General features: G+C 48.5%; 1 protein-coding gene and 1 long non-coding RNA gene across 9 annotated transcripts in view; one reads left to right on the top strand and one right to left on the bottom strand.

Annotated features, from left to right (window-relative positions):
* Positions 1-6,272: 6,272 nt before the first annotated feature.
* Positions 6,273-11,660, bottom strand: SOX9 (SRY-box transcription factor 9). The gene is made up of 3 exons (XM_034942794.4): positions 10,858-11,660; positions 9,713-9,966; positions 6,273-9,142 (listed from the first exon to the last, which is right to left on the bottom strand). The coding sequence occupies exons 1-3, from the start codon at positions 11,286-11,288 to the stop codon at positions 8,298-8,300; spliced, it is 1,530 nt and encodes a 509-aa protein (XP_034798685.1). The 5' UTR covers positions 11,289-11,660; the 3' UTR covers positions 6,273-8,297.
* Positions 11,661-11,869: 209 nt separating this feature from the next.
* Positions 11,870-24,008, top strand: part of LOC103784776 (uncharacterized) — a 49,625-nt gene continuing 37,486 nt past the window's right edge. For 3 of the 8 annotated variants that reach the window (XR_010110582.1, XR_010110581.1, XR_004667331.2), the window contains exon 1: positions 11,870-11,918. This is a non-coding gene — a long non-coding RNA (uncharacterized LOC103784776). Of the gene's footprint in view, positions 11,919-14,256; positions 14,406-15,587; positions 16,822-18,272; positions 18,468-24,008 lie in introns of those variants that run through there. The other 5 variants (XR_008621573.1, XR_010110580.1, XR_004667333.3 and 2 more) reach the window with 5 other exon arrangements.

Here is a 24,008-nt window from a genome sequence, read left to right as displayed (position 1 = left end):
TCTGAGTAGTCTACATATCACCAGTTCTCAACCCCCATCACTTCTAGCCATTGAGTCCTCTCTTAGCCATCCCATCCTCTCCATTCTTATTCCCACTGCCTTGGCCTTAGCTCAGGCTTTATCTCTTCTATGATGGACTAAACTAGAGACTCCTAAGTGGTCTCCTTAATGACCTGGTTTCCTAGATTTTGACAGCAAAGTCAAAAGTCTGGGTTGGAGCAGGGGGAACAATGTCCACTTTTAAATTTGTATATATATTTTTTGAAATAGGGTCTTGCTATGTTGCCCAGGCTGGCCTCGAACTCCTGGGCTCAAGGGATCGTCCCGCCTCAGCCTCCTGAGTAGCTGGGATTGCAAGCGCAAGCCACCGCACCCAGCTAATGTCCTCTTTTTTGAAACACACAACAACTCCTGCCATTTCCTGGTTCAAATCCTTCTAAAGTTCACTATGATTCTGCTTATCTCTTAACTAATTTTCTGCTATTTATCTACCCATATCGAATACTAGTCACAGTGAACCAACTTACAATTGCCCCAAAGCACCAGCCTGTTGAATATTTCCATGTTCTTGCACAGTCCCTCCTCTGTGCCTTAGTGTCTTTCCTTAGCTGGACAATTTCCCCCTCCTCCCTCTCCTCTGCATTCTTTATATACATCTCTAACTCAACGCTCAACAATCTTGTCTGTTTAATGTCTTTATCTTCACCCTTCTTTTTGTGAGCTCCTTATCTTATTAGTTTTGAAGCCCAACTGCTACCTGGCATATAGTGAACATTAATCAAATGTTCATTTAATTGATAATTTAATTAAGGAGTAATTGATTTTTTTTTTTTTTTTTTTTGCTTTCTAACCCCTAATACTTGATTCCCATCTCAGGATCTGGGAGAATACAGCAACTTAATACACCAATGAATTCATCAATAAGTGCTTACCGAGCTCCTGTTATGTGTCAAACACTTTCCCAGGTAATGGAGATAAATTGAGAACAAGACGACTTTCAAAGCCTTAGCTGGAGGAGACAAACACGTAAATGACAAAGATTATTTCAGGAAGTGATGGTGTTACAAAAATGGAATAATGGGTTAGTGAGGATTGAGGTGACGGCAGTGTGGACTACTGTATCCAGGATGGGCAGGGAAGGTCCCTTGGACCAAATGGCCCTTTGGCCCATTTCAGCTGATATCTGAAAGATGAAAAAGAAATAACAGGGAAACTCTGATGAAAGGGTGTTTAAGTCACGAAAGTAGGAAGTGCAAAGGCCCTGAAATAGCAAAGAGTTTGAGAGATTGAGAATGAGAAAGAAGGCTGAGGGGTGGGGCATTGGGAATAAGGAGAGTAGTGGCAACAGATGAAGTCATAGAATTAGGCAAGGGCTACGTTGTGTGGGGCAGCAGTCAGCAAATCTTTCTGTAATGGGGCCAGCTAGTAAATATTTTGGGCTTTGTTGGCTCCTGTCTCTGTTTCAACTACTCAAGTCTGCCATGGAACAGAAAAGCACATAGACAATCTGTAGACTAATGAACATGACTTTGTTCCAATAAAACTTTATCTGCAACAATAGGAGGTGGGCCAGATTTGGTACGTGGGCTGCGGTTTACCAACTCCTGGAGTAAGGCAGTTGAATCCTATGGTAAGGAATTTGGATTTTATTCCAAGGATAGGTAGCCATTGAGAGGTTTTGAACAGGGGGTCATATGGTCAGATTTTGCTTTGAAGAGGTTCCTGTAGCATAATTTACCACATAAGAATTGTCTTTCTCCATTTATTATTTCTTTCCCGTTATGAACTCTATTTCTAATTTTCTTTTGAAAACTGAGAGGATGGGGGGAGCCTCTGGTAGTTGCCTATGCCATTTACCAGTCACATAACCTTAGGTCAATTGCTTAATCTCTCAGCCTCAGTTTCCTTCTTCATAAAGCTGTAATAAGAATACCTGTCTCAAAGGGTTGTTAAATAGATTACATGAGATCATGTATATAAAACATCTGTCACAGTGACTGCGAAAGTAAGGGCTCAATAATGCAAATCCCTTTGCCATTTTTTTTTTCTTCCATTGGGCCTGTATAAGTCATACGCCAGTCAAAACAGGAGGATATGTAAAACTTGGGTTGAAAAATCAATTGCACAATTACAGGATAGGTAAGAAATTACTTAACGTAACATAACTGGGTGACTTGGCTGCTACAAGAGCTAATATGATTTTAATTTAAATTAATAGAAATATGATTTCTGATGACAAGAATGATGAATCTATTTGTCTTCCATGTTAGCCAAGTATTTGGAGTCCTGGAAAAAATTCTGAGTGCACTCATTTGAGAATACTAGTAAGTGAAGTACATTCAAAGAAGGCTGTCAAATATAAAAGGGTTTTGGAACCCTATCACATGTAAAATGTATTGGAAGTGTTTAGATTGGGAAGAGTAAAAGAAAACTTTAAAACTGCACACATAGTTGAAAGGCTGTCACTTGGAAGAAGGATAAGACACTGTTCTGCTGTGGAGGTGGGCCACCTTGGACCATTGCGTGGAAACTGCAGAGGTAAGATTTTTCCACAATTAAAGATCTCCATGGTGGATGTGAGCTCTCAATCCATGCAAGTATTCTGGAGGCAATGGAGGAGTATTCAATAGCTGAGATAATGTATAAGAGATTTTTGCAATGCAAACACAAATAAATTAAAAGACCTTTCTTTATACCTTCCTCATTTCTGATTCCTTCCTCATTTCTGCAGGGTACATTAACCAAATCTGTAGAGATCAAAAGGCCCTTTGGATACTAGGGACTGGATTTTTCTCTTGGGATCTCTGCTAAAAAGAGGATTGTGAGATCCATGAATCCATGGTTCATTAAGAGGTAGAGAGACTAATAGAGGGTTACTGGGGGGTGGGGCAGAGGGGCAGGAGGGAGTGGCTAAGGTAGAAATAGAGTGGGTTCCCTTTATGTAAATGGAGTCAATTTTATATCACTGAAAAAGAGATGAAGATCAGGAGAGGAAAAATGAACTCAGCATGTTCTCACCAAAACCATTTCCAAATCCATCAACTCCTCCTTCCCTGTGCCTGTTCTCCCAGTTGGCTCTAATGAGTTGCATTTTTTCCCCTATGGCATGCAAACAAGGAAAGACCAGGAAGTACTATTTATTTGTGCCTGCCTCCTCTTCATGAAAATGTAAGCTCCATGAGGCAGTCTTTCTTGTTCATGGTTGCATCCTAATCAAATGTTTACGGCAAGAATGAGGAGTGGGAATCATTCTAGAGTGGAATATGACAGTGGGAAATAATGGTGATCAGATGAACCTCCATATAAAATCCTGAATGCTCAAGGGACATGTCTAACAATAGCTTCAAGGAACTATTGCCCCAAATTTAGCCTGGTTGTTTTCTGAGATTACCTGGCCCATGTTGTATCTGGTCAAAAAAGAACGATTCTCCAGAAATTCGGAGTAAAATAGTTCTAGTCTGTGCTTGATAAAAGAGGAAAAGCTCAATCAGGGCCCAGCAAAGTTTTCAGCTGTCAGAGTCAAGGGGAGACTGAGAAAATGCAGAGGAGAGATGGCAAAGAAAAGAAAAAAAGGAATGAGCAGGAAGAGGAAAGGGAAAGAATAGGAGGGCAGGGCATTGCATTTCTTGTGTGCAAGAAACCTGTCTTATGCCCGTAAGTGAATGTCATTTGAGAAGCAAAAATTCATTTGACTCTCAGAGGGATGAGAAACTGTGTAAGGACAAGTGGTAGAGTGTTATTGCAGAGATTCCAGTGTGTTCTTTGGCAATACCGTCACGTTCATGGATACGATGGAAGGTAGATATTTGTTTAGCACCTACTATGTTTCAGGCACTGTTGAGAACAGAAAGAAATGTATTCTGCTATCTTCTATGGCAGCCTCTAATGCTTCAGTTTACTGGCCAATAGGTGTGATCAGGGGCAGATCCAGCTTTTGTGTGGCATGAAGTTTATGGTTTTTTTTTTTTTTTGAGGCGAAGTTCTTTAAGAAAAAGAATTTAAATTTTAAAAATTCAAGAATAAGTCCAGAGCCTTAAAAGGAGCCTGTGCTTTTGAGAGGTGCTGAAGCTTGAGCTTTGTTTGCTTCGTAGTAAATCCATCTCTGGCTGTAGTGATAGTTCATCGATTACTTTAATATAAACGTGCCACCATGCTGCCTCAAAAACGTTCATTTTGGAAATCAGGGAAGGAAAGGGATGGGATGGAGCTGAAGTGGGAAAGTCAAACAGCTCCAATGAATCCCCATGGCTCTAATTTAATAATAGAGCAAAAGAGCGATTCTTAAATGAGTTTATTTTTATTCCCTTTTGCTAAAAATTCCAGTTTTGTTAAAATGGTTAGAAAAGAAAAGGTTTTATTTTAAGTGCAAACAAACAAATAACCCTGGATCTACATACAAGCTCTTTCCGGTGTGGAGGACTCTCCTAGGTTTCCAGTCAATGTGTTGCTGTTGCCAGGGTGATAAGCTCTGTGCTTCTGGAGTTAGACTAAAAATTCCTCCAAAATATTTTATAATCTGGTGATATTGGGCTTTGACTAGATCTGATAGATATGGGGGTGAGCGGGATTCTGAGGAATTCTCTCCCAGCACTCCTGTGTCTCTTGCATTTTACTGTGTATCAGAGCCACTCGGGGAGCTTATGAAACTCTTTTTCCTGGCTATTACTCCCAGGAATTCTAATGCAGGGGGACTGCTGTACAGACCAGGAGACTCCAATGCAGTCAACTCCCAGATTGCTCTGGCTAAAATCTCCTCTATTAACAACGCTGTTCTATGTAGGAGGAATTATAAACATACTCAGCAAAAGGGGAAAGTGAGGCACGGGAAAGCAAAACAACTTGCTTCAGTTCCCTTCACAAGTTTATGTCCGAACAGAATATTTCGGCTTCAAGAAGTCCTGGCAAAGGCCACATACTGGGAAAAAGAGCATATTTCTGGAAGGGAGAACAGTCTAGCAAACATACAGATTTGCTAGGGAAGGGGGTAGTCGCAGTGGAATGGTGTGTGTTGATTTTAATAGACAAAGGGATTAGAACGAATAAGGTAGGCAAGAATTAGTGAACACCACAGAGACTTTTAAAAAGGACTTTGTGAGTGTTGGCAAGAGAAAAAAAAAATAGAGATTTTGTAAGAAGGGAGGGCCTCAGCGCATGGAAGGCTATGTCACAAACAAGGAACAGAATTTGATGTCTGAAGGGGTAGGGAAGGATTTGCACAGTCCCCCGCAGATCACAGGCCCTCAATCAATGTTTGTCGAAGGAATTTGCAAAGGAGGCCGAGTACTAATGTTGCCTCGATTTGATAACTACCATTTTCCTGGTTGCCATGTTCCTGGTGTGGGATGTCAGCCAGGAATCCAATAAGCAGAAACAGACAATGTGAGGTAATGCCAGAGAGGTTGGACTCTGGTTAAGACTGCCAGAGACACAGGCCCAGTAGTAAAACTAGCCTGAGAGGGTGAAGGTGACTGACTCTTTAGAGACACTTCTCCAATCAGCTGGGGTGTGGGAGTGGGGATGGGGAGGTGTGCCCATGTGAGGGAAGGAGTGATTTCATCTATTTAATGAAAAATGACCTGAACGTTTCTCTGAACCTGGAAACTCCCCATCTAACTGGGGCCAAGGAAAACAGGATTAGGTCTTGTTTCTTCTACAATGGCTTTGCGTCTGCTTAGAATGAGTTAAACTGGAGGGAGCAGAAAAATCATCCCCTTTCATTGTCTCTACAGACAAATCTGGAAGGCTCTGAATCATTTAATGGGTTAATACGACAGGCTTCCCTCTGGTTCCCTGTAGACACTGTTTTTCTCTGGCTTCCTTTGCTTTTTAAGTGGATACTCCATTTCTTGGGTATGTGTTCATAGGAACGGAAAAGTTTGCCATATTAAAACCAGATAAGCAAGTCACCCCTCTGGCATTCTGTCTACTGACAAGCTCCTGATTTCAGGTCTAATATTCCCTGTGACCTCCACAAGGGACAGCTTTTGCCCTGAAGCATGAGGTCATGAAAACCACAACAAACATTTTTGCCAGAGTGAGCAACTACTGACATGTAATTTTCTGTGTGATCTATTGGAGTGGCACTTTTCAAGATTTTTCTGCCTAGATTTTTGGAGATACACAGTCTTTTCCTCAGCTCGTTTTCTAGGATTGCCAAAGGTGCTGATAAAAAACAAAAACATCACAGCGATCAGCACTCTACAATGTCTTTTGTGCTCAAATTTGCCAAATCATCCAACAGGAGAACTGGGTGAATAAATCCACAGGGCCACTTTCTTTTTAATGCAATGTATATTTATTGTAAACAATAATATACAAAAAAAAGAGAAAGAAAAGGGGAAAGGTAAGTTTCACGGAGAGAACAAAAGGTTTGGGGCTGGGAGGGAAACAAGTGAAACAAACAAAACACGAACACAAACCAAAGCTTTTACCTAAAGACAAAATATGATTTAAATGCCAGGTTTCTTAAGTTACAGAAATATCTTTTTAAAAAGATCTGCTTTTATACAGAAATTGAAGGATGCCATATTATGAGTGCTTTAAGATTTTATTCTACTGACTTCTAAAACTGTTAATATATCTTTTTTTAAATAAAAAAAAAAGTTTGCTGTCTTTTTTAAAAAGCAATCCTCAAACTCTCTAGCCACAGCAGTAATTAAGATTAAGGTCTGTCAGTGGGCTGATCCCCTCCAGGTAGCCTCCCTCACTCCAAGAGAAGATGCAGAGAAATATGGATGACACATGCTTGCATTGTTTTTGTGTCAAAACACACACACACCCACACACACACACAATATAGGGCAGCCCAAAGGTCTGTGGCAGAAAACACTGCAAATGACTCAGTGATACACTACATTTGCAATCTCTCATTTATACAAAAAAAGAAACAAGTTTCCAGTTTGTTTTCAACAAAAACAACAAAGAAAAAAGGGATGGACAAAAAGGCATTTATACAAATCTAGGGTGAGGAATCCAAAGAAACTTGCTTTTAATAATAAAAAAAAGATTAAAGAGATAAATAAAAAAAAAACTGGTTACAGTTAAGAACATAATTTAACAACAGATGACCATACCCTTTGAGGAAGGCTCCAACAACCTATTTTAAAGAAGGTAAAATTGGAAAAAAAAAAAAAAGAAGTTTTTTTTTGTTTTAATTAAAACCTCTCCTTACAAAATAAATAATTTTAGCAAGTGGAATGTCTTGAAGGTTAACTGCTGGTGTTCAGAGAGGCACAGGTGACAGAGCGAGCAGGCATCTGCCTTCCACATGGGGCCCAGGCAGGCAACCGGGGGCAGTGTGCTCGGGCACTTATTGGCTGCTGAAACATTCCCAGAACAGATTTCATCTCCTTTGCTTGCCTTTTACCTCTTTCTTAAGACTGCAGTGAACAAGCAAAGGCAGGAGGAAATGCACTAAGAGTGCAAATGTTTCCCAGCAGCACCGTTTTAAGGCTCAAGGTGTTTTTCTCTTCTTTAAAAAATATATATACGATAAAGCTTACCAAATGCTTCTCTAGACTATTGTTTACTCTCATAATTGCAAAATAAGGCCTTTATTTTTTTTTAAGGCAGCTCCTCCTTAAATCGCAAAGCCTGAGGAATTAAGCAAAGTTAACCCCCAAAACTGATCACATAACACAATTCTGTTTTTAAATGTTAATACAACAGGATTTTTTTTTTTCTTTTTGTAAGAGAAAGCAAATCTGTACAAAAATATTCTGGTTGCAAGAAAAGCTAGGGCACACTGTTCAACTAAGAGTAGTTTAGCTGTTGGAAAAATAAGAGCATTTAATTTTATCTAAAAATATGTATAAATCCCCTCAAAATGGTAATGAATCATACACAGTACATACTAAAAATATTTAAAATAGAGAATATTCCTCACAGAGGACTTTTTTCTTTAATTACTGCTAAAAAAATAATTACAAAGTCCAAACAGGCAGATTTAGCACACTGATCACACGATTCTCCATCATCCTCCACGCTTGCTCTGAAGAGGGTTTAAAAAGTCCAGTTTCTCGTTGATTTCGCTGCTCCATTTAGCCAAGGTTGGCCTGGCCACTGATTGGCCACAAGTGGGTAATGCGCTTGGATAGGTCATGTTTGTGTCTTGGAAATTTGGGTACGAGTTGCCTTTAGCTTAAATGTCTTTAAGGAAGAAGAAGAAGAAGAAAAAACAAAACAAAATAAAAAAACAAAAAAACACAAATGTCCAAAGGGAATTCTGGTTGGTCCTCTCTTTCTTCGGTTATTTTTAGGATCATCTCGGCCATCTTCGCCCTTCGTGGGAGGCCTCCTCAAGGTCGAGTGAGCTGTGTGTAGACGGGTTGTTCCCAGTGCTGGGGGCTGTGGGTCTGCGGGATGGAAGGGACCCCAGAGGTGTCGGCGATGGGGGTGTACATGGGGCGCTGAGCGGGGTTCATGTAGGTGAAGGTGGAGTAGAGGCCGGTGCCCTGGCCTGCCGCGTGGCTGTAGTAGGAGCTGGAGTTCTGGTGGTCGGTGTAGTCGTACTGTGAGCGGGTGATGGGCGGGTAGGAGGGGCTGTAGTGTGGGAGGTTGAAGGGGCTGTAGGCGATCTGTTGGGGCGAGTGCTGCTGCTGCTCGCTGTAGTGGCTGGGACTCAGCTGCTCCGTCTTGATGTGCGTTCGCTGGGACTGGCCCGGCTCGCTGCTCAGCGTGGTCAGCGTGTGCGCCTGTGGCTGCTGCGGGGGTGCCGCCGGCTGCTGTGGGGGCGCCGCCTGCGGCTGCGGGGGCGCCTGCGGGGCCGGCGGGGCCTGTGGGGGCTGCTGCGGGGGTGGCGGCGGCGCCTGCTGCTTGGACATCCACACGTGGCCCGCGCTCGCCGGGGTGGCCGCGGTGCTGCTGATGCCGTAGCTGCCCGTGTAGGTGACCTGGCCGTGCGTGGCCGGCACCCCCGGGTGGCCGTTGGGCGGCAGGTACTGGTCAAACTCGTTGACGTCGAAGGTCTCGATGTTGGAGATGACGTCGCTGCTCAGCTCGCCGATGTCCACGTCGCGGAAGTCGATAGGGGGCTGTCTGCCCCCCTCTGGCAAGGGGCGCCCCTCTCGCTTCAGGTCAGCCTTTCCCGGCTGCACGTCGGTTTTGGGGGTGGTGGGTGGGGTCGGTGGGCCCTGGGATTGCCCTGTGGACAATAAAAGAACAAGCACGAGAAAATCAACAAGGGCTGTGCAGACGTCCTAGTCTTAGGCACCCTCCGGGGACCCTCCCTCGCTGCTAAAGTGTAATAAGGGCCCGCACCCGCACAAGAGGCGCGCTGCACCGGAGATAAGTCGCCCAATGATTAACCCGCCGGTACACACTGGACAGCCCCCTTTTATCAGGGGAGGGTCTGGGGCCCGGAGGGTCCGGAAGACCTAATTGCTACTTGTGTAAGAGCCCTGTGTGTGCTTTTGGGGTGGGGGAGCAGAGAAGAAGGGAGAGATCTTGTAAGGCTGTTAAGGGCATTTTACCTCCCAATAAAAAAGTTAATCTCTTCGGATGCTGGGATTGAGTTGGGGTGTGTGTGTTTGTGTGTGTGTTGTTTGGATGCCTCTTAGGCTCTGGGTAGAGAGGGGAGCGGGACGGGCGCAAAGGGCAGTGTGTCCCTCCCGGGAAGCATAAAGTCCCCACGAAGAATCTCCCAGGCGGAGGGCAGGGGGTGTGCCAGACGGGACGGAGATGGCTTGTCCGGCGGGGTCGAGGGGCGACTCACCCGAGTGCTCGCCGGGGGAGTGCACCTCGCTCATGCCGGAGGAGGAGTGTGGCGAGTCGGCCTGCAGCGCCTTGAAGATGGCGTTGGGGGAGATGTGCGTCTGCTCCGTGGCCTCCTCTGCCTCCGCCTGCCCGTTCTTCACCGACTTCCTCCGCCGCGGCTGGTACTTGTAATCCGGGTGGTCCTTCTTGTGCTGCACGCGCAGCCGCTCCGCCTCCTCCACGAAGGGCCGCTTCTCGCTCTCGTTCAGAAGTCTGCTCGGGGCGGGGCGGGGGGCACAGAGAAAAAGAGGGAGAGGGGTCAGTGAAATCCGCCAAACTGTCAGGTCGGCGGGGAGGAGGCGGCGACCCAGACCACTCGGCTTCCTCTGCACACAACTCCATCTTCCCTCCTGCCTGCAACCACAGCTCATAACTTTTCTTAAAAATAAATAAATAAATAAGCTATTGCAGTCTGACCTGAGCGCTCACTCCCTGCCCCCTCCCTCCCCTCCCCTTCTATTTCTATTTTGGAAACGCTGGAGATGAAAACGACTCCCGGTGCTGCCCCCTAAACGCCTTTGCTGCTCGACTTACCGCCCCCAACCCCAACCCCCTTTGAAAACTTTCCCCCAAATTACTTAAGCTGCAAGAAGGTCCCCAATTCTCACCCCCCACCATATACTCCCACCTATTTCCAGTAGCCTCCCTCCTCCCAGTTCCTGCCAAGGGTCTCCTCCAACCTCGGTTTCTCCCTTGCCCCATCTCCGTGGGTGTAGTGGGGCTGCACGAGAGTGTGCAGTTTTAAGAGGCCGGGTAGGAGGGAGGCAAATTTCACTTCCCCGCCCCGATTGAGCTTCCAGGCGACTGGAGAGCAGGCTGGCAGCCCCCTCCTTCGGTCTCCCACCAGTCTTCGTCCATCCTCCAGCTACCTCCCTCACCTCTTCCACTTACCACCCCCCTCCTCCGCGTCCCCGCGAGCAGCCCAAGAACTTTGTCAAACTCTGAGCCACAGTTACACCCCATTCCCACTCCCACCCCCATCCCGCCGGCTCCCGGAACGGCAACTCCCGGGCGATGGGAGGCGGGGCGGGGCAAATCAGCCCTGACCAGCGCCCCCAGCCGCCGCGATGCCCACCCTGCCGCGCCGCCCCCGCCGGGTCCTACCTCCAGAGCTTGCCCAGCGTCTTGCTGAGCTCGGCGTTGTGCAAGTGCGGGTACTGGTCCGCGAGCTTCCTGCGCGCCGCCTGCGCCCACACCATGAAGGCGTTCATGGGCCGCTTGACGTGCGGCTTGTTCTTGCTGGAGCCGTTGACGCGCACCGGCATGGGCACCAGCGTCCAGTCGTAGCCTTTGAGCACCTGGCTGACCGCCTCGCGGATGCACACGGGGAACTTGTCCTCCTCGCTCTCTTTCTTCAGGTCGGGCTCGCCCTTGGGGAACGTGTTCTCCTGGGGCCGCGTGTTCTCGGTGTCCGAGCCGGAGCCCGACGGGCAGGGCGAGCCCGCGGAGTCCTCGGACATGGTGGGGCTGGGGGCGCCGGACAGGCCCTTCTCCTGCTCGTCGGTCATCTTCATGAAGGGGTCCAGGAGATTCATACGCGGGCCCGGGGCAGGGGGCTGGTGGCCGGGAAAGGCGAGAAGCCGCGGCGGCTCGGGGACTCGAGGCGCGGGCTCCTCTCCCCTCGGCTGCCCGGATGCGGAGCAAGCGGCTCCCGGGGAAGCTGGCGCGTCGGCCGGCTACCGCGGCGAGCACTTAGGAAGGCGCGGGGTGGCCAGTTCACAGCTGCCCGCTCCAAGTGGGGGGAGGCGAATTGGAGAGGAGGAGGAGGGGAAAAAAAAGAGCAAAAGTGGGGGCGCTTGCACCCCTTCTCTTCTCCTCCTGCAAAGAAAAGTTTCCGGGGTTGAAACTGGCGAGTCTCCGCGCCACTGAAGTTTCCAGTCAGTTTCGAGCTCCGCTTTCGGCTCTCCAACTCCCAGCCCAGGGTCTCTTTAATAAATACTCCGCCTCACCTTAGAGCCACCCGCCAATCACAGCACAGCAGTCCCAGGGTTGGCAGGCAGCTGATTGGACCCGATTTTGGGGAGGGAGGAGGATTGTGGCACTGGGCTGGGTGACGAGACGGGAGGGGAGGAGAGGGGAGGGGATCGCAGCCAAAGGGCGGACGGTAGGGTGGGGGGGGCGGGGGGTGCTGCGGGGAAGGCGGGGGACCCGGGACTTCCAAGTGTGTAAGTTTGTCGTACTCTCGGAATGCCAGAATTTTAGTGACTTCTCCGCGCGAATCTTGTGTGTGTGTGTGTGTGTGTGCGCGCAAGTGTGTGTGTCTAGACTAGGATCTACCCCCACCTCCGACATTTCTTTTCACTGCTCTCTCCGCGGCACCGGGGACTTAGCTGGAGTTTGCAGTATTCGAAAAGCAGCCGCTTCTTAATGCGTAGCCGAGTTTACGCGCCTGGAGCGAGCCTGCCTGCCTGCAAAAGTGCTTAGAAATAGTCTTTTGAAGCAAATGTTTTGGTGACTCAACGCCCGCTGTTCCTCCGTAATAATCCATATAAATAGATTAACATGCTCGGGTTCGCCGGGGCTGGTGTGGCTGGTCAGGATTCTGCTGCGCTTTTGCAAAGGGAGTCAATGGAAAGCAAAGCTAAGTCCCCGCGAAGGTTGGCAGCGGCGGCCGTGGCCACGCAGGAGCCCGGCGCTCTCGAGGCCGCCCCGCGCCACATCGACCTTGAGCTCTGACAAGTCATTCTCCAGTCCCCTCTACCCGCGACCCTGCCGACGCTCCTCAGTAACAGGGCTACTGCTCTGACGTTTTGGTCTTTGCCTCCTGGCCGGGTCAAAAACGTCAGCCGAGTCGCCCTGTCTGGGGAGAGTTTGCTAACTGCTCTGGCTTTGAGAGATAGAAGTTTGCCAATGCGGCTGTCCCGGGCCGCGAGGCCCAGGCCGGTCACTTGGTTTGTAAAAGACCAAACAAATGGGCACCACCGCAGACAAAACGCTCCACTCTGGCGGAGTCGTGCTGCTTGCCTGCTTTTGCTGGCATTTACTAAACACCTGAAGGGGTGAAGCGCCGGTGCTTCTGACTCTAGTCCGGTCGGTTCAGACCTGCATGTAGTTGGGAGTTCTGGGGGAGGCATTGGTGGTGTCTCTCATGTATTTCATGTGTGATTTGAGCACAACCGTTGTGTTTACACGAAATGCTTAGAGCCAGGTTGAGTAAGTGCGGAGCTATCTGCTCTGGGACAGAAGAAAAGTCTTGGTCGCTTGCGGGTTCTGTGCTTTCAGAATCCCAAATAAACGCACGGCATTGGGAAACTCTTAATTTTAAACTCCCCCCCCCCACCCTTTTGGGCTCTTGCAAAAATTCGCCTCAATTAAATTATTGTTGTGGTGAATCGGCCCACATCATAATAAAAACTAGCTTTTTTTCCCCTTTCTAATTTGCGAAGTGAGGACACTATCACAAGATCCAAATCAATGTCCTTCCTGGAGAATTTCTTAAAATCTTGTTTTCTCTCGTTGTCTTCAGAAGAAGCCCGACATTTCTTATAGGAAATGGAACTCTTCATAAGGTAGTAAGTTACAGCCTTGTTCAACAGCATTTTTTTTTTAACGAATGTAACTTCTTCAAATGGGATGTTTCTGGTGCCCTATAGCTCGTTTACAAATTTAAGAGATTTGCATACAATAGCTTCGTATCCAGGGCTCTGTGATTACTTTCAGAAAGTGTAAGAACAGCATCGTCCTTTCCTAGGAGAAAAAAGTCCGCGTAGTGTGGACCTATTTCTGTGTCCCGGGTAGAAGGGCATTGTGTGTACAGTATAACTGTGTAATTCTCAGACACCTGATTCAGGAGACTCGGAGACCCTCGGGCAGACATTTTAGCCAGGTCGTCTGTACTTAGTTGTATTATATTGTAATTACCATGTTTGCTGGAATAAAGCCAGTGAAGAGGGCTATGACTTTAACATATTTTGGAATATTTCACTAAATATATGTCAAGATAGATACGTATATGTATAAATATACTTTTAATGCAATTATGCAATAAGATACTAATATGTAGAGTTTTACATCATAAACGACGGGGATTTATACATTTCCCGTTGATTTGATGCAAGCATTTTTGTATTTTACATCTTCCTGAAAACTTATGAACAGGCGACTTAAAAATGGACTGCAGTTTTCATCTGTATCCAGAGGGGGCGCCAAAAGCCCAGAAACTGTTTCCAACTCCGAGAACCAGGGAAAAGTTGGATGGTGGTGGCTGGGGGTGGTGTGTTCCAGTCAATCTGGACTGCTTTGCTGCTGAGATTTATATTTGCAGGAATTCCTACGCGATATTCCCTCCTGTGCGGATCCACCTCTGCGCAGCTCAGTGAGGGAACTTGTGTCTGTAGAGATCCGGGTGAAAAAAGAGCACTTGAGATGCCAGCCGTTTCTATTCTGCGCAGAATTTGGGGACTGAGGCCAGGAGAAGGCCCCTATCCCCCAGGTGCCAAGCGTTGCCACAGTCAGGCCAAGTCTAGCGCGTGGCATTGTCAGCTCGCGAGTGGATCGGTCCTGCATTTCTGCAGGGGCCTCCTGGTGTCCACTCCCCTTTCCCCATTCAGGGGCTCCATTCGCTTCGTTGTGTCTTTCTCAGGTCGCCCCGACCCCTCCTCCCTGACCGGGGAAGACGCGCGCAGTCCCCGACCAGAGGACCTCAGGCACAGGTAGAAGGAAAGGAACCCGCTCCTGATGTTCAGGTTACAGATCTGGAAACTAAGGCTGTTGACCCAGTGTTGGCTAGAGCATTTTGCCAGGGGCGAAACGAGCCAGGGTCCTCCATCTGATGCGGTGAGGGAGGGAAAGGGCGCAGGTCAAGAGGCAGGAGACGGAGGGCGCTTCTCCGTGTTCGGGACGTGCTTTCGGATACCCGCTCTTGAGCAAGCGCCGCGAGGTCTGCCGCCGGGAGCGGAGACACAGAGGTGCGAGTGGCTCCCCAGGGAAGCCCTCGGGAAACCGAGGTCTGGGATCTCCCCCTTTCCCCCTCTTGCACGTCCCGGACCGGCGCCGGGCTCAATTTCCCCAGCGGGGGCCGCCAATCTCTCCTCCGCGTCTACGCGGGAGCTGAGACCGGAGCCCAGAGTTGCTGGCGCAGGGCGAGTTTCGCGCAAACACTCAGTGCTCAGGATGGGGGTGAGGGATGCGAGCTGATGGGGTTCCTTTTACCTGGCGAATTAAGGACCACAACCTCCCTATCCAAACTTCCTTAGCAAAAGTGGGGACGGTGTTTAAATCCGTTTTCGGTAGGGACGCTTTTCTGTCCTTAGGGAAAGTTTGGTGGGGTGAGCAGCGGCGTCCCCCAAATATCTCAGCCGCGGGCAATGTTCTCATTAGAGGTGATGGAAGAAGGGGTTACCCCTTGTCTATTCCAGTTCCCTGGGCCGGGTCCCTTGCAGGTAGAAGACTCCTATCCCTGGAGGGACAGGTCCCCGTGTCCCGGGCTCCCAGCCGCTCCTGTAATTAGTACATTTCGCTGGGCTTGGAGAGTGTTTATCGTCCGCTCTTCACGCCGGACACGAGTTTCTTGTGGAAGGGAGCGGCCGGTAAGCCCGTGTCTGGACTGGCGCTGGGCTGGACAGCAACAGCTAAGGGGAAAAGGAAAGTACCAGATAGCGTCGTAGGTGCGCAATAAATATCTGTTGACTGATCGAATAGATGTCACCTGTGGACGTGTTGCCCGAGTGAGTGCATGTCCCATCACAGCCGCCAGACCTCCCAGCGACAGTTGCGAACACGCGATGCTTGTGCATTCCTGCGTGTGTATTTCTCCCCACACGGGAGCCCGACTTTGGGAAGTTGACCGGCATGTGCCACTCAGGGCTGTGGAATCCCGACTCCGCTAAAACTGCAGACCAAGAGGCCCGTTTCAGTTTTCTTCCCTTTCCTGTTTTCGAAAAAAAGAAAGATGAGGTGGACGGGAGGTGTCGGGTGAGGGGGCGCGAACCTCCAATCTGCCCTGGTGACCTGGCCGGGTCTGGGGGCGTCGGGCGGCTGTAACACAGCAGGGCGCCCCGGGGGTACGGACCGGAGCCCAAGTCAGAGACCAGACCAGCTGGCTTGTCGTGGAGCTGCGGAGCCGATCAGGGAAAAAGGAGGGGTGGGAGTGGAAGGCCCCAGTCCCAAAGGGACAGCGCTCCCAAAGGGAGTGTGCTCTTTTTTCATTCTGGGTTTTGCGAAAATATCTGTCCTTAGCTGTGGCACCGGGGAGCCGCGCGTCATGCGGCTTCCCTCAACTCATCCCTAGAACGCCCTGCGGAAAATTTCCTAGGCCATCTCTTCCCCCTAACGCCCACTCCCACTATTTTAAAAAGTCTTTCAGGCATTTTTAGCTGAAGGTGATTTTGCCTTGGTGATTTAAAAGTAAAGATAAAGTAAGCGCTCAACGCAGTGGTGCCTCCTTTGCGACATACTCGGCCGGGGCCACTTCGGCCCCAAGAGTTTCCTCCGCACGAGCAACTGCTCCTCCCCTTCGATCACCTTTCAGTTTAGGTCTATGCAGTCTCAGGTACCGACCAAAGAGGGCCGAGATTCTCAGGATGGTTTTTGGGGTTTCCCTAGGGGAGGGCAGGCTCAATGGCGATGATTTCATCTCAGCCTGGAGGGATTCTAACCAGCGCTTCCCTCTAAGAGATCCCATTGGGTGGGTGATTATTCCGGATCTTAATCAGAGAAAATGTCCCCATCAAGCCACGGAAATAGAGGACATGCTTGTAAGGTACAATTTCGAAGGTAACGGTTAGAGTTAAAGACCAATTATCCTGTCTTCCCTGCGATCCTTTCCGTCTCAACAGGACCCGGGAAGTCCCGGGCAGAGCGCATCTCCCTGGCTCCTGCAAGCTACGGCTTCACCCAGCTTGGTGTTGGGCTCCGTGTTGGTTTTGGAGCGGCGTGAGGGAGTCTCGGGGGCTGGGTCGACTGCCACTGGCCTGAGCTCCGGACTCCGGGGGCAGCGCGTCCTGTCCCGAGGGCCTCCCGCCCCCGGGAAGGCCAAGGTCATGAGGTCAAACCCCAACTATTGGGCTTCCGCGAGAGTAAAGCCCCCGGATGGTCCTCGGAGCTGTGACGTCACAAAAAGTGCTTGGGGTAGGCGGACCCACGGCTTTGTTAAACAGCCCAGGGGCTTCGGGGAGGAGTGGGGGCCCAAAGCAACCCAGGGACCCGTTGAGCTTCCTGCTTTGTCATTGTTTATTTCAAATTAATTTCATGGTGCCTGTCGCTGACTGCAAAGGCTGCAGGAGAGACAGGCTGCCCTCGGGGTCTCTCCCAGCCTAGATAGGCAGACCAGGGATTTTTGAGAAAGCAGAGATTTTTGGTTTTCTTTCTTTCTTTCTTTTGTTTCTCTCTGTGCCATCTTTCTCCCAAGGCCCTTTCTCTCACTGATGTAAAAGGAAGAAGTGGAATAGTAAATGTCTTCTTTTTCTGTCTTCAGCCTTTTGTTTTCCGGATGGGTTGTGAAATTTGGACTGGTCTAGGAGAGGACAGTATTCCCCTTCCAAATCATTAAGACCCGGAAAATATAACAGTGTTCCTGTCACTATCTTTTGGATCACATGTGTTTACCCCCATGAGAAAGGGCGGGTTGATTTCTTCCACAGAGTTCTAGGACTGGAACCTGTTACTTTTTCTTCCCTAGTTTCCAGGTTGGCTAAAATGTGAGGGAATCCTGACAAAACACAGACAGAAGGCATCAACTGTATTACAGAAACTGGTCCCCTTTGGGGTCCCCCTAAAGCTCGCAAACTGTTAGCTTTGGTTGGCAAAAGAAGACTTTTTGTCTCATCTGCCTTAATATCCACAGGCAAAGCAGAGACAGATAAACAGTTACTAGTATAATTTAGGGGTAGGGTCACTATAGATTCAAGTATATGGGCATTTAATCTTTCCCCTAAATACTCATTTTCTTGGAGCAGTGGAGACATCTCATAGGTTGAGATGTTTTCCTCAGCAGCCAGGAGAAAAGGTGGTGTCTAACCCTGACGGAGGGGTTGATACTGTACCTGGAAGGTATGCTTTCTACCGTATGATTGGACAGAAAGGCAGAGTGGGTTTGCTCAGATATTCCACCCAGGCGTTCACCCCATCCCCATGCCTCCAGGGTCCACTTCTCCCCAGGGACCTGGCTCTAGAGTTTTCCTAGGGAGCTCCCAGTAGAGCATTAGTTTGAACCCCAACTATATTAAATATATGCTGTATCATGGGCGGCAAAGCAGGCTGTTGCGGGTGCTTGCAAATTTGCAAAGTATGGACGAACACGAGGCTGGGCAGGGATTGGGGGAATGGGGTGGCTACATCTAAATGTTTCTAGGACTCCAGATGACAGAGTAGAGTTCTGGGTAGAGGAAGTACAACGTGGTGGAGACACCATGTCCTTTCCATCCTGTCTTTCCCTGTCACTTGTCATGTCTCTCCCATTTAGCCCAACGTCAAATCATTCTGATTTTTGAATAAATCAATTCAGTGAATATTGCTTGAGGGCTGACAATGTGCCTAAACTTCTGAAGGAGACAAGATTTCATCTCTGCTGTTGTCTCCAGGTCTGGTTTCCAGCAGAATCCAGCCTCTGTCCACGTGAACTCTGCTCTGTCTTCTGGGCTCATAATGTTCTGAGACTCTTGCTGCCTCTTTCATGGATTCCCCCTCTATTTCCCTGAGACGACTCACAGGTCACAGAAAGCTGCCTCCCATCCTTGCGGCTCCATCAAGGTGCTTTGGAGGCAGGTAAAGCACAGGTAAGGAGTGGCACCCCAAGCTCCTGGCTTGGTGGCAGACTCAGTCCCATCTCTTTCCTCTTGGCCCCAGGAGCCCTGCTGATGCTGTGTTGCCCTTTGACTGGGCCATCTTCTTTCCCCACCCCCGCCCCTTCTTGGTCCAAGCCCAGAAATGCCTTGTAGTGTGTGGTACGCTTCACTCTCTCTTTGGGGGACATCTGCCAACCAGCACAGTGGTGATGACAGTTTCCAGATGATTTTCCAGGAGCAAAGAAATGTTCTGGGGGAGGAGAGAGTGGCATTGGCCAAACACTGAGTGGGCTGAACATTGTGGTTCCGGAAGAGGCCCAGGGAGGTGGAGTTTCATGAGGCTCAAAGATTTCTTTTTCCCCTTTAGATTCTGCCTAAAGCAAAAGTCACTAATTGCTTTGTATTTTCCTGGCACTTAAATGGTTCTCTGGTTTCTGACTCTCCTCCAGGAACTTAGGTTTTAGGAAAGCAGGGCTTCAGGGTGATATCAGTGGGGACATTTGCCTCTAAGCTCACCTTCCTCAGCTCAGCTAGGCCCAAGGCCTACTTCAGCCAACTCTTGGGTTATTATAGGATCCTCAGCCAAGTGGACTGCACAGTCTGGGCAGAGGATAGAATACAAACTCACCTATTCCCTTCTCCTGTCTCTGGGATTTGCCACTCCAACTTCACTTCTGCTCGAAGCATTTTGATATTTAGTCAGGCAAACCAGGAAGTGCTAGTGAAGTTGTTTTGGAGACTTAAGAATGGGTTCAGGCCAGGCGCGGTGGCTCACGCCCATATTACCAGCACTTTGGGAGCCCGAGGGGGACAAATCACTTGTGGTCAGGAGTTCGAGACCAGCCTGGCCATCGTGGTGAAACCTGGTCTCTACTAAACATACAAAAATTAGCCAGGCGTGGTGGCACATGCCTGTAATCCCAGCTACTCAGGAGGCTGAGGTAGGAGAATTGCTTGAACCCGGGAGGCAGAGATTGCAGTGAGCTAAGGTTGTGCCATTGCACTCCAGCCTGGGCGACAGAGTGAGAGTCTGTCTCAAAATAAATAAATAAATAAAAGAAAAGAAAAGAAAAGAATGGGTTCAGAGAAAAGAATTCAGTTCTCTCTTGATTCTGAAAAATCTTGGATTTATATGCTATACCTCATCTTCACTTTTCTTTTTCATATACTAGGAAGGCTTTCTTTCAGTCCTTTCTTATAACTCTCCTTTTTAGGGAAAGCTGTCTCTCCCAGATAAAAGCTGCCCGCACCTATCTTACCTTGGGAAAGATGTGAGGCTTATTCAGACTATGGAGTAAATGACTACTGAGGCTTCATATGTTCTCAGTCTAAGAGGCAGTGAGACTTAAATAAGGGGTAGAGATCTAGTTTAAATGCTAACCCCTCTGTGAAGATTTGAGGACTCCCCAGGAAAAGCTATTGGCTCCCATCTCTGTGTTTTTATAACATTTTGTTCAGGCCTCTATTGTGCTGCTGTCTTTGTGTATATATGCTCCACAGCTGAAATGTGATCTCCTCGAGGAAAAGCACGTAGTGTTATCCTCTTTGTATCCTCAGTCTGTGTGCCACATAGACTCTGCTGAATAAACGTTCATGTAGGGAATGAATGCTAAAATATAGCCAAAGCAATGAATACCTAATGGTAGAATTTCAGCCATTAGGCACACAGTGGGACATCTTGATCACTTAGATGGAATGTCCTTAAAGCTCCCTTTGAAATGTGACTGGCAGATGGCTCCTTATGCCACTTACAAGGAAATCTGTCCTTGTCTTGGTACCTTCATATAAATTTCCTGCCCTCTGATTTTTTTGTTTTTTTTTTTTGAGAGAGGGTCTCATTCCCATCGCCCAGGCTAGAGTGCAATGGTGTGATTTCAGCTCACTGCAACCGTGACTTCTTGAGCTTAGGTGGCCCTCTTACTTCAGTCGCCTGAGTAACTGGGACTACAGGTGTTCACCACTATGCCCTGCTAATTTTTTGTATTTTTAGTAGAGATGGGGTCTCACTGTGTTGCCCAGGCTGGTCCCGAACTCCTGGGCTCAAGTGATCCTCCTGCCTGGGCCTCCCAAAGTGCTAGGATTATAGGCGTGAGCCACCGTGCCTGGCCTTGACTTCCTCCTATAAGAAAGAGTGTTGTAGACCTCCTTTGGAGAATATTTGGAGTGATGGATATAAAGCTTTCAGACTGCAAGCTTTATACATTTCTGGTCTGGATTTACAGGTTTTGAGAAAACAATCAAACCGCAAACTGAAATCATTATTAACATATCAGGACCTCTAAAACCCCCAGACCTTGCCGCCCAAATATACAATGAAAATAACTTTTTTTCTTCCTGGTTTTTTTGCTTGCTTTTCTAAGTTCAATGCACAGCCCTTTCACAGATGAGCCCTGGTGGTGGTGTGGCTGAATGGTGAATGAATGGTGGGCAGAGATGGTGGTTGTGGGGAGTTGGTGCCTACGAGACGATTATGACCTGGCCTTTCTCTGCAGCTCCTCTTGGGAAGGCATTTTCTTCTTTCTGCAAACCGTGCTGCTGTTTGTTTGGAGAAGGAGAGCTGTGGGTATGGAATTAGCGGGTGTCATGTGGGTTGCACGTGTGGCTGGAGCTACCTGAAATCTGTAGGCTAATCACTCCCAGATGGCCCCAGGGACTGCAGTCCCCAGAGCCCCAGAAACACAAATCCCTTCCCAGCCCCTCCTGTAGAAGGGGAGGGGTGGGAGTTAAAGGGAAAGCGAGAATGGCAGTGAGTGTACACAGTGTGTGTTGTCTGCATCATTCGTGCCTCTGACCCTGCATCCTCTGACCCCGGACGTTGGAGAAACAAAATCACCCACCACTACTCTTGCCCCTAATCCAAACTGTGATTTATTTGGAAGAAGAAGGAGGAGGAGTAGGAAGAGGTGAAAAGGAAAATGAGGACAGGAGGAGGAGAGAAACATTAGCTTCAGGAACTGTTGCATTGGCTTGGGGGTGGGGAAGGATGGGCGGGGTTCATTTCAACAGCTATTTACTTAGTTATTAAATGTCAAAAGTGCTGTAGCTTTTTGCTGCTTCTGGGTGAAACCTGTTGCTCAGATGGGTGGGGTGATGCACTGAGGGGTCATGGGAGAGGCACTGTCTTCCAGCCCGTGGGCAGCCACCACATGTAGGAAGTGTGGGGTGTCGGCTTGGGGAGGAGAAGCCTTGGTTTTGGCCCCCTGTCTGTTTAGAGCCTGTATTCTCTCTGTTTTGTCAGCTTCCACCCACAACTGTGGCTGCTATGCCTCTCCCCTGCAACCAGCCTTTGCCTGGACTCAGTGATCACAGCTCTATGCAGTCTCCCCTGAATAAACACCCATTCGCACACTGCACCATCACTCATTGACGTGGGGGAATCCTGGGAGGACACGCCTATTCATTCTCTCCCTCTGTCTCTCTCATACACACACATGCGCCACTCCAAAGCACACATATTCATATGCTCTTGTTCCTTCTCAAATAATTCCATCACTAATACACATTCCTTGCTGCTGCTTCCTGCTTTCGCTTTTGAAGTGCCCTTCCATCCACTCCTCAGCTCTATTCCCTGCATATCTCTAGGAGGCTGTGAGGGGAAGGAATTATTCTCTTTGTTTTCCACCTAAAGAAACAGAAGCTCTGGCAATAGTCGGCTGCTTGCTCAAGGTGACACAGTTAGTGGAGAGGCAGATCTCTGGATGCGGCGTCTCAGGGGCCACGCCTGCCTCCCCCGCCGCCGCGTGCATACACAGAATTCCTCATGCTGCTGCTATCACGGAACTCAGGGTACGGGTGCACCCCGCAAGCCCACTCCTCCACAGTCTTCTTGTTCTCCCTGTGCTCTTGTTCACTCTTTTTTGGGTCACGTGGACAGACTGGGACTCCACTGTTTTGTGAAGTGCATCTCTGATTTTATCTCTTCCCCTCTCCCCTAATCAGGGTTTGGCTGACTTTGTCTACTAGGAGCAGAGAACAAAGTGTGACTTGAACCATGCACATCAAATGTATCCTCCATTTGTTTAATTTCCTTTTCATGACACTCTTCTCCCGGGTTTGTAGGAATGGTGTGTGGGTTGAGTTTGTTTCACAGTGATCGTTACTTTATTTTACTCCGCTATGTGCTGGGATTTCTTTCTTCTCTATGGGATGTGGCAGCCTTTTTATATCTTGATCCAGATTTTCAAAATCATTTTACTCTACGAAGCAGAAATTGGATGCCACCACCCTCTTACACCTGGAAGAGTCCTCATCATTTTGGAAGTGCAGGGCCCTCTATTATTACCCTGTCCTTTTTCTGCTCCCGGAGACATTTCTTTTTTTTTCTTTTTTTTTTTTTTTTGAGACGAAATCTTGCTCTGTCACCCAAGCTGGAGTGCTAGAGTGCAGTGGCGCCATCTCAGCTGACTGCAACGTCCGCCTCCCAGGTTCAAGCGATTCTCCTGTCTCAGCCTCCTGAGTAGCTGGTATTACAAGCGCACGCCACCACACCGACTAATATTTGTATTTGTAGTAGAGATGGGGTTTCACCATGTTGGCCAGGTTGGTCTCGAACTCCTGACCTCAGACCTCAGGTGATCTGCCCGCCTCGGCCTCCCAAAGTGCTGGTATTACAGGTGTGAGCCACTGTGCCTGGCGTGACATTTTTTAATAAAAGGCAGTGCTTGCACAGCCCTTCGTATGAGCTTGGTAACCTGCTAAGGGCTTTACCTGGATATATTACCTTGTGTGCCCCCAGGAACCTTTTGTGGTGGGTTCTTATTATTTTCCTTATTTTACAGACGGGAAAGATGGGGTGCAGAGTGGTTAATTACTTGGCTCAAATCTCACAGCTGTAGGTGTTAAGGGGTAAAAACCAACACTAACAACAACAACAATGAAACAAGAAAACAATAGCTACCAAATTTTGGAAGCTTATTATGTAAAAACTCAATACAAACTGGGATGGCTACCCTGTTATCATCTCTGTTCCACATCGGGGGAAACTGTGTTTACCATGGCCTTGTTTCTTTCTGGCCTTGCCTTGTTTTCTTTGGACTACAGATTTTGTGGGGCAATGTTAGTTCACATTTAGAGATGGCAGTCCCTGAGCCAGGTTGTCAATGGAAGAGAGTGGGTTAGAAAGGAAGAGGGGCCGCTGAGAATTTCTTTTTTGAGACAGAGTCTTGCTCTGTCGCCCAGGCTGGAGTGCAGTGGCGCAATCTCAGCTCACTGCAACCTCCGCCTCCTGGGTTCAAGATATCCTCGTGCCTCAGTCTCCCAAATAGCTGGGACTGCAGGCACGTGCCACCATGCCTGGCTAATTTGTGTGTGTGTGTGTGTGTGTATATATATATATATATATATATATATATTTTTTTTTGTAGAGATGGAGCTTCACCATGTTGGCCAGGCTGCTCTCGAATTCCTGACCTCAGGTGATCCACCCGTCTTGGCCTCCCAAAATGCTGGGATTACAGGTGTGGGCCACTGTGCCCTGCCTGCTGAGAACTGCTGAATCTCCGTAGTTGTCTTGCATTTTGCATAGGCCATAGC

The sequence above is a fragment of the Pan paniscus genome, chromosome 19 (genome assembly GCF_029289425.2).
Source record: "Pan paniscus chromosome 19, NHGRI_mPanPan1-v2.0_pri, whole genome shotgun sequence".
Taxonomy (NCBI): Eukaryota; Metazoa; Chordata; class Mammalia; order Primates; family Hominidae; genus Pan; species Pan paniscus.
Note: the sequence above shows the minus strand (reverse complement) of the source record. Positions and strands in the feature narration are given on the sequence as shown.

What these genes read in the sequence shown, in the direction of transcription:
- SOX9 (XM_034942794.4), bottom strand. Translation starts at nt 11,288, where the DNA reads ATGAATCTCCTGGACCCCTTCATGAAGATGACCGACGAGCAGGAGAAG. An exon ending in ACGCTGGGCAAGCTCTGGAG is followed by an intron (nt 9,967 to 10,857) that starts GTAGGACCCGGC and finishes CGCCCCGAGCAG; the next exon opens with ACTTCTGAACGAGAGCGAGA. An exon ending in CTCCCCCGGCGAGCACTCGG is followed by an intron (nt 9,143 to 9,712) that starts GTGAGTCGCCCC and finishes TATTGTCCACAG; the next exon opens with GGCAATCCCAGGGCCCACCG.